The sequence below is a fragment of the Bison bison genome, unplaced genomic scaffold (genome assembly GCF_000754665.1).
Source record: "Bison bison bison isolate TAMUID 2011002044 unplaced genomic scaffold, Bison_UMD1.0 scf7180017864167, whole genome shotgun sequence".
Classification (NCBI taxonomy): Eukaryota; Metazoa; Chordata; class Mammalia; order Artiodactyla; family Bovidae; genus Bison; species Bison bison.
Genome location: NW_011494739.1, coordinates 4,812,581 through 4,822,087, shown reverse-complemented (window position 1 = coordinate 4,822,087; position 9,507 = coordinate 4,812,581). Strand labels below are relative to the sequence as shown.

General features: G+C 47.8%; 1 protein-coding gene across 10 annotated transcripts in view; it reads right to left on the bottom strand.

Moving 5' to 3' along the window:
* Positions 1-449: 449 nt before the first annotated feature.
* Positions 450-9,507, bottom strand: part of STX16 (syntaxin 16) — a 26,895-nt gene continuing 17,837 nt past the window's right edge. For 9 of the 10 annotated variants that reach the window (XM_010841829.1, XM_010841832.1, XM_010841835.1 and 6 more), the window contains 5 exons: positions 9,239-9,404; positions 8,119-8,210; positions 7,462-7,605; positions 6,013-6,093; positions 450-3,359 (listed from right to left, as the gene is read on the bottom strand). In XM_010841829.1, coding sequence (XP_010840131.1) covers positions 3,255-3,359; positions 6,013-6,093; positions 7,462-7,605; positions 8,119-8,210; positions 9,239-9,404 — 588 coding nt within the window. In that variant the 3' untranslated portion in view covers positions 450-3,254. The other variant, XM_010841836.1, reaches the window with a different exon arrangement.

Here is a 9,507-nt window from a genome sequence, read left to right as displayed (position 1 = left end):
GACTTCAAAGAAGTTCAAGTCTCTGGGAGCCCGTGTGTAAGAATTACTTCTAAGCAAGGCACATGTAACTAGGTTTCCTTGAAGATCTCCAGTGCTTCTTGGTGGGTACACAAAGCATACATTTTTCTAAGAAATGTAATTATCTGCCGTTTTTGTACAAAAGTCAAAGTGTTAGTCACTCAGTCATGTCTGACATTTTGTGACCCCATGGCTGTAGCCCACCAGGCTCCTCTGTCCATGGGACAGTGGGTAGCATATTGATGGGTCCCCTTGAAAGCATTTATCAGACAGACAGACTCCCCAACACTAAGGCCAAGGCCTCAGCACACAACAAACAGTCATCGGTCCCCAACAGTCACAGAGCAGGCCAGGCTCCCCTGAAACATGGATGCACTTGAGGAAAACAGGCAGCCCATCATTAAAATTACTACTAGGATAACAGAGTGTTCTTGAATCTGATGATTGCTTTATTGTACAAAAAGTTTCCAGTAACAGTAAATTAGTTTTCTAAAAAGGACAAAAAAAAAAAAAGTCATTTTGGATAGAAGCGCTTCACTAATTGCTTTATTTAAGCACACACACACAAAAGTCTTATCTGACCAATTAGGTTGGAAGGTTTTTATTACCTTTAAGAAGCCATTAGCTAGCATAAAACACTGAAAGCTCTTGTGTCAAAACAAATAAATAACGCTCTCTCAATTAGCAGAGACTGGTAAATTCGTTAGAGATGAACGCGGCTTCACGCCCAGGGCCAGCAAGTCAGCACCTCCCCCCACCCCAAATTAATAAAACAAGAGACAGTAGTGCTCAGTCCCCATCTCGGGAAAGATGAGGAGCTCCAGGGACCTGACAGGCAACGTCTATGGGTCCCCCCTCCAGCCCCGGTCAACAGAGCCGTGCAGGCCACATCACAAAGGGCAGCAGCGAGGGCAGAGCCAGGAAGAGCCACCTTTGCCACCAGAGCCATAGGCGAGACAAGGAGAGAGAGGACCCTTGGGTGCCAGGACACTAATCACTAACCTCCCCTTCCAGCCTGCCTGCTGTTGATCTGTCCCCAGGAGGTGGCAACAGAACAGGAGTGTTTGGTGGAGCCTGGCAAGTTGGAACACGTGCTCCAGCTGCTGCTGGCCTGGGGACACGGTGATGGCAGCCGATGGCTGGGCTTCAGCTGGTGCTGCCGGGGATCCAGTCAGAGGGGGCAGCTGTCCGGATCCCAAACAGGATCCTTCAAGCCATCCCTAGTCAGATTCATTATTTTACCCAAAGGAATTGGATAAAAAATCCAACTAATCACCCTGTTCACTAAAAATAAATACAAATAAATAGTGATCCTTTCTTAAAGGATTACGTTCCTTCAAGAGTCAGTGAGCCTAAGCACTGGAAAAGCTCCCCCACAAGAACCCTTAACACCATCCCAGGCTGCCTAGGAGGGGAGCCCCTCATCTGGACAGCCCCCATCCTGGGAGCAGCTTGACTCCCTGAGCTCAAAACCACTGAGGCTAAAGAGCCCACAGCTGCTCTCAGGAACCAAGGAAGCCCCCCCATCTCAGGGGCAATTGAGGAGGGGCTGGACCTCATTCCCGGCCTTCCTCCTTAGTAAGTAGCTGTCAGGGAATGCCATGCTACTTCCTGATATGCCAGGGATGCCTTTAGATCACCCCACGCCCACGTCAGGAACAGGGAACCAGGGACTGCCCGGCTTCATGAACCACTTGGGACGGGAAGGCTGGGCAGTGGTCTGCGTTTTAAGCACATGACCTGTTTGGACAACTTGAATCTCGGGGTTTGAGTTTAAATTTCTGGAAATAACTTCAAAGTCAATTCTAGAGAGACAGGTTATGTGACTGGTCCAAATAAAACGTAGCACACTTAATGAGGTCATGCTCTTTTAAAACATTTTACAAGAGGTAAAAACAATGGAAAGCCATCAAAAATGACACAAAGACCATTAAAACTATACTGGTGTCTCAAGACCCGTTAAAACACAAACAACTTCAGGTTTCAAAGTTATCATCACTTTCCACATTACTCCACAGGTCCAGGAATATGTTTGAGCACCATACTGATAATAGGTAAGTGAACAACAAAGTCCTGCTTTGGAGACCGGATTCATGCTCACACAAATGAGGGGTTTTCTGAGCCAAGATTTTCACAAACAGCAGGAATATGCCTACCTTCTGGGCATGTTCAATGGCAATGGAAGGGCCAATAAATCAAACCACTGGGGGAATATTTTACTTTGAAATGGAGTCATGTTTGGTTAATAATTTGAGACCCACTAATCCTAAATAGGGTGACCCATTTAGAATGGCCTCCATGTAAATTCACAGTCCATTAAATGGTGTCTGGCTTGAACAGGTCTTTATGTAGTTATTATATAAGTAATGGATTGAGCAAGGATGGTTGGGGATGGGCACGGGGACACACCGGCCAGCTCTGGTGACTTTTCCGACACTGCCGAGTGCCCTTTTAATGTGAGGTTCTTTCAAATCATCAACTCTTGCATTTGGCTGGTTCTGCTTAGTAACCCCTTTCGGTTTACAGGAGAAAATGCAGTGCACAAATCTGAGATGAGGAATACTCCATTTACAATTAATTTAAACTTATGAAGCTGTTTGAACTGGCCCATCTAAATGTGTTAATTAACATCAATGATGGTTTCTTATTTTTCACACTTTGTTACTCTGATCATTAACAGTGATGGAAAAGTTAAATTAAGTTAATGGGGAATGGATTATAAATTCTTAAAGGACTTCTCAGTTTGTTTTCAACTGGAAAATACATAGACAAAGATGAAGAGGCAATTTTGCCTCTACTCATAAATTCCTGGTACCAAATTTCTTAAAAACCAGATGGTTTAAAAATTTTTTTTCCAAAAATTCTTTTAACATGCTGCTCAAACATGATTGCTTTAAAAAAAAAAAAAAAGAGCATATACAGGTATGATACATCGAACAGCGTGACGAGGCCTGTAAACGTTCAACTGATATTTTCTTTCTGAAAACAAAACAAAACAAAACAAAACAAAACCAAAGCGAGAACTCATCTCTATTCCGCAGCAGTATCCAAGGTCCTTCACGTCTTGCCAATGAAGGAAAACAGATGCCCCTTCCCCTCGTGTGAGCATGACCGGGCCGAGGAGTCCATGGGACCGCCGCCACCCCAGCTAGGCCGGGGCCGCACCTCCGCCAGAGCCCCCGGGCGCCGGGCCTCGTGCCCGGGTCCACGCACCACACACACTGGCCCGATGCCGCTCAGCGAGACTTCACGCCGACGAGGACAACAGTGAGGACGATGATGATGACAAGCAATATCAGGATCACGAGCATCTTCCGGTTCTTCTTCTGATACTGCTCTGCCTACAGAAAGAGGAAGGAGAAAGGGTCATCATTTTCTCCAAAATCAAGTCTGCCTCGTTTCTGGTCCTAGCTTCTGGCTATACCTGCACACCCAACACCTCTGCCACCGGCTCCATCATCACAATCACTGCCTAGAGTTCAGCTGACTCCCGTGACCCCCGAGTTCCCTACCTACAGGCTTCATGAAGCACCTGCTGGGGATCCACCATCACCTGAGGGCCGTGGGAGAAGTCTAAGGCTCTGCCTTCAGCTCCACACAGCCTGCCTCTCCTTACATCCCCCTCCACTGACCGCAAGGACCCACTCTTTCTATGGAAGCCTCTCACTTCCAGACACGGTTCTTTGGAGGAATGCACAGCTCCTTCATTGAGAAGTCAAACTTCTGGCTCCAGTGACACCAGCCAGAAGGGAGAGAAGTGAGGGCCCCAGAGAAGCTCTTCTACCTCCTCTGAGTCTGCAAACAAGAAATTCATCCATGGAAGTATTGAGTTGGCCAAAAAAGTTCATTCAGGTTTTTCCATAAGATGCTACAGGAAAACCAAAACAGACTTTTCCACCAACCCAACAGAAACAGGAAAGCTGCCCCATGGGGTCAGGTGCAGAAAGAACCCACCCAAGCTGAGTCATCCTGTGTGGCTAGTGACACACGCCTATCGTGCAGGAACGTGACTCAGAGAAAGGGAGGGGAGGAGAGAGTAGCGAAGTGTCCCTGACCACATGCTGCTGGTGCTGCTAAGTCACTTCAGTCGTGTCTGACTCTGTGGGACCCCATAGACAGCAGCCCACCAGGCTCCACCATCCCTGGGATTCTCTAGGCAAGAACACTGGAGTGGGTTGCCATTTCCTTCTCCAATGCATGAAAATGAAAAGTGAAAGTGAAGTCGATCAGTCATGTCCAACTCTTAGCGACCCCATGACTGCAGCCTACCAGGCTCCCCCTCCGCCCATGGGGAGAGCACACTCCCCACACTTCTGTGGACGGCACTGCCTCATGGCAAAGGTGAAAGTGAAAGCGAGGGGACGGCTTGAGGGCAGCACCTGCTCAGAAGGTCCAGCCTCCCATGCCCACTTCTGCATCCCCACCAACCTTCTGACCAGCAGCTCTGTGTCCTAAGTGAGCCCGCCCACCCACCAGGCCACTCATCCACAGGAGGAAACCTTAGGACACGTTCACCCATCTGGAGAGCCTGGCTCGGAAGAAGTGACTCCAAGGCCCCGCCAGCTTCAGATGAGCTGATCGCCAAGGCAATGGCCAGCCAAGCTGAAGAGAGGAGGGTACGTGCTCACTCTTGTAGTCAGTAACCACCACTGAAGCTGACACCAGGTGATACACTTTAAAACCTCTCAAAATGATTTATAAAGTCAAACCTTAAACAAATTTTTTAGTTCCCACTAGATATGTACACCCTCGTGGAGAAAGCTTTTCCCCTTTATCTCTGTTGTATTACAAAACATGTTTTGCTAGTTTTTATTTAAGAAACTTTAAAACCAATGCATAATTCAACAGCATATGAAGGCCCAGATATTACAGAGTGAGAAACTAAAGTTAGCTTTCACGTTTTTAATACATAAAATGTGGCAACCAAATGAACCGAATGCTTAAAAAAATTAAAAAGCCTCCTATGTCCACAAGGCAGACCTCCTCTTTCTCAGTGTCTGCTGGCGTCCCACCCACTCCTGCCCTGCACGTGGTAACAAGCATATAGAAGAGGAAGCTGAGGGTTCCTGGTCAGACCTGTGCGAGGCCTCACCTTCCATAAACCTGGCACCACGGCCAGGTATGGTCACCTCTCCCACAGGAAGCGACTGGTCTCAGAGAGATGACAGAGAAGTACATTAGTGAATCGAGAAAATGACCATCACACATGGCTAGGAGTACCGCTGTCCATGAGGAGACGGACAGAATTTATTTCATCTGTGAAGTATTTCATTCCTTCTGAAGAAAACACGCAGCCAATTATATATGAGAGTCACTCAGCAGTGTACATATGTGCTTCTCATGGTTGATTACAAGATTTTTAAGGATGTTTTCCATTTATTTTTAACAAATATCATGAAAAACATTCTGGAGACAGCCATCAGAGTATTAGCAAAGAATGAGAAAGCTAATACTCTCACTTCAACAGACTACTCTCTCCTCAAGGTGGTACACAGATATACTGTGGTAATTAAAAGAGAAAATTAGATTTTTATCTTCTCCAGAATGAATCCCCAGCAGCAATTCATCAGAAAAGTACCACAACAAGGGAGGCCTGAGTCAGCAGCTACCAGCAGACAGAACGCACAACACGGGTTATAACAAACACCCACTCAATCGATTCCCTAAAACAAGAGGGCCTAGCCAAGGAATAAAGTATTTTCTAAAAGGAAGAAAACCCCGACTCTTTCAGAGTTTGCTGTCACAGAAAGGGGTTCTCAGCAACTTCAACTCTGCATGTGGGGTGCACTGGGATTCACTAATTGCAGGGAAACGGCCACAGCCCGCACGGTGGGCTCTGAAGAATACGACAGGCTGCATTTTCACAGCCCCATCTCGAGCTGATGACAGACGAAAGTGCTGGGGACAGTTAAGACAGAAGACAAGCCTCGTATGAATTCTTGATACGGGAAAACAATTCTTCAAATTCTCAGCTACTGAAAGATATGCCATTACCTTGTGGAGCTGTTTCAAGCCGTCTTCAGTTTTGATACAGGACTGCTCAACATTATAGTCGATTCTATCGAGGACGGTACCCTGGGTGATAAATGACAGTCACAGACAATCAACAAGCGCAACTGGGAAAATGGAGCTTCAGAAATGAGAGATGCAGATTGCAGGCATTGTCATCCACGGGATTATCTGTTCTACTTGACTGTGGGGTAAAGGGACATCCTGTCAGCTCTGGAGTCCATCACCAAGCAGAGTGAGGTGCTCAGTGGCAGAGTGCCGCCGTTAGCTGCAGGAAAGCCTAGCTCATGAGAAGAAAATACTGACAAATTGAGGTTTCTTTTTTGGGTTTAGCTACTACAGGATACTCCATATTCAGGCTTAATGGGGCTTTAAGAAATACATGGTTCAGTGGAAACAGGCTCTGAGTGGTGAAGGGCTTGCTTCTGTGCCCATCTGTGGCTTAAACTCACAGGTTCAAGGAAGCAGAGAAGGCCAGTTAAGCCAGGCCTGATTAGAATGAGGTCTGGAAACTTACTATCATGTCTGAGAATCTCCACACGCCTCCATGGGTCAGAGCAAACACGGCTAGCTCCAACACACCATGTAAAATCACACGTTCGCCTCCAGGAGAGTTTTCCTGTAATTTTTTAATTGCTGGGTTCAAACAGGAAGAAGAGAACACCAGGCTCCACGGAAGGATGGGGCTCTGAACAGAAGTGTGCTGCGTTGGGAGACGACAGCACGAACAGTTCCATGAGAGCCACGGGAGTAATTAACCTAACTAGATCTTCTACAGCCTTGTCTGCTCTAGTCTGCAGCTGGTTTCGGGGGATCAGGACCCAAATCCCCACTGGCAAGATAATAAAACACCCTAATCAGATTTTAACAGTGAACAAACAATCTAATTCTACTTGAGGGCTAGTGGTTCCAGTTGCCTTTACACAATAACCTGCCAAAATTAGATGGGAAAACTTATCCATCGTCACAATCACCGCTGAGCGTGGGCAGAGCCAGCCAGGCTCCCGGCACGGGGTGCTCCTGGGAGCAGCCCTGGGATGGAGGCAGAGGACGTGAACACTGTCACTGACACCTGTTTCTCATCTAAAAAATAGTTTATTAGTATTTTTATGGGGCATGACAGCAGTCTGCATAGAATTTGTATGCGTATATACATACACACATACATAGTGAGTCGTGAAAATTCCCTGGAGTAGGAAACGGCAACCCACTCCAGTATTCTTGCCTGGGAGAGTCCCATGGACACAGGAGCATGGCAGGCTAGAGTCCATGGGGTCACAAAGAGTCGGACATGACTGAGCACACACACTGTATATACACAGAAGGAATGGGTTACAACTGCTTTCCTCACAGAAGTGCAGAATCGAAAAGCCTGGGGAAGAATGAGGTATCAGGGCAAGAGAGCCCACTGACGAGGCAGGTAAATGCACACACCTGTTCTACGATCATGGCTCCCAGGTCCCTAAATATCTCGTTCAGGTCAGAGATGGACTGCACGATCTGGCGAATCTCCCTCTCCCGTTCCTCCACCAGCAGCGTGTTCTGCTCCACCAGCACCAGCTGCTCGTCTGTAAAGCCCTAGCCAAACAAAAAGGACGAAATGTGCACATGAAGTACGATTTTAGATATAACTTAAAGAAAATAAAATCTGAAACTATTTCTATAGAGCACACCACACACAAGCACTTATTTTTCCTAACAAGAAAGATCTCCCTGAATCAGCGGGCTCTAAAGCACCACCGGCCAAAGCGGGGACACAGAGAACCCCTGTCGGCAGCTGCCCCAGAGCCAAGCGGCAAAAGCACCAGGGAGAAGCCTGCGTGTCTCAGGGTTCTTCCTGGGAGTGGGGTGTGCAGACTGCTTTCCAGAAGATTCTGGAAGGCACCTGACAAGGTCTCCGTGCAGTCTTTAGAAAGGAAGAAACAGTATGGCCCCCACGACTGTTCTCCCGCCAGGTGCAAAGCACTTGATGGATGTGCACGCCACACAGTGCCAATCCAGCTGTGTCTCAGGGAAGCTAAAGGTCCGCAAAGAGAAGGAAACAGAGCAGAGTGCACATGAGCAGCAGGCGGGTCTGGCCCCGACACGTACCCGGTCATACAGAGTATTATCCTCGCCATCGTCCATCAGCGGTACTGATGTAGCAAAAAAATGCTGGGATCTTTCCTCTCGATTCTTCATGCCTGTCGTGGATAGGAATTCACTTTACTTGAATACGGAAACCGTTCTGGTTACTGTTCCACCATTAAAAGGGGGCATCTAGAGTAAAACTCAACAGTCAAAATGGAGACATTCTTGGCCACTTTAGAAGAAGCCCTGCTCACCTCCAGCAGAGATGGGGGACAGTAAAGGACCACAACCATGCAACAGCAGGCAAGCATTTGGGGTTACTTAGGACAGAGACCACACTGCGAGTGTGAACAGTTCACTGGGTGCCAGGTGAGTGACACTGCAACACCATCATCTGAGACGCTCTCAGTGGAGCAGAAACACTTAGCTGCTGCTAAAAACATTTAAAACATTAAGTATTTCTCTCTAAAAGTATATCTGCTAAGAATTCCAAGTGGCCCTAATCAAATTTTAGAAGTAGTAAAATGAAAGCACAAACACAAATATGCCAGTTGTCAGGAGGGAGAACTAGCTTTTGGGGGAGCCTATGGGGATATCATTGATTACAATGGCAATACAGAAAAAGCCAGTTTATGGGTGCTCTGAATGAGGATGTAGCTGAAACCTGACTTTGCACTATTTGGGAAGGAAGGGAGGCTGGGAGAGAATGTGTCTGCTTTAACTATTCCCAGGTAAGGTGTTTAGACAGATAGGCAAATATAAAGCTTCAACATGATTACAACTATTTTTACCCATTTATCAGCAGCTCCTGTAAGCCTAACACCTAGAAAACTACATGCTTTTATAATATGCTAGATTGATTTTCAAATACTTTAAACTTGACAAAAGAGTTTCTCTTTTGTTGTTTTAGAGGAGGACTGTCAATGCCCCATGGGGTGGCCTCAACCTGGATGTGGCTACCACTGGGGGCAGAAAGAGCTACTTTCTACCCCGCGAAGTAAGAGGATATGCAAAGGCTAACCATGAAAAGCAAAGGACAAAACGGAGAACCAGCAGAAGAAGACACAAAACACAGAGTTGTCCTGTGACCTAAGCGCTGGGACGCTCGTCACTGGAGAGCCTGGCGCGGGTGGACACTCACGTCGGAGGTAGCTGGACTGTGCGTGCCGGAAGCTGGTGGACAGCTCCTGCAGGGCCTGGGCCAGCGAGGCCACCACGTTTCGGAGGAGCCGCTCCTCCTGCTCCGAGCAGGCCCGGCGGGCCCGGCTGGGCAGCGCCTGCACCGCACGCTGACACCTATGGAAGAGCTGGGAGGACAGGGGGCGCTCACAGTGGGCCGGGGGCCCCAAGGTGCCTGCATGCCGGAGTGAGACACACAGGGGCTCTGGCCGCACAGGCTGGCGCTGAGGA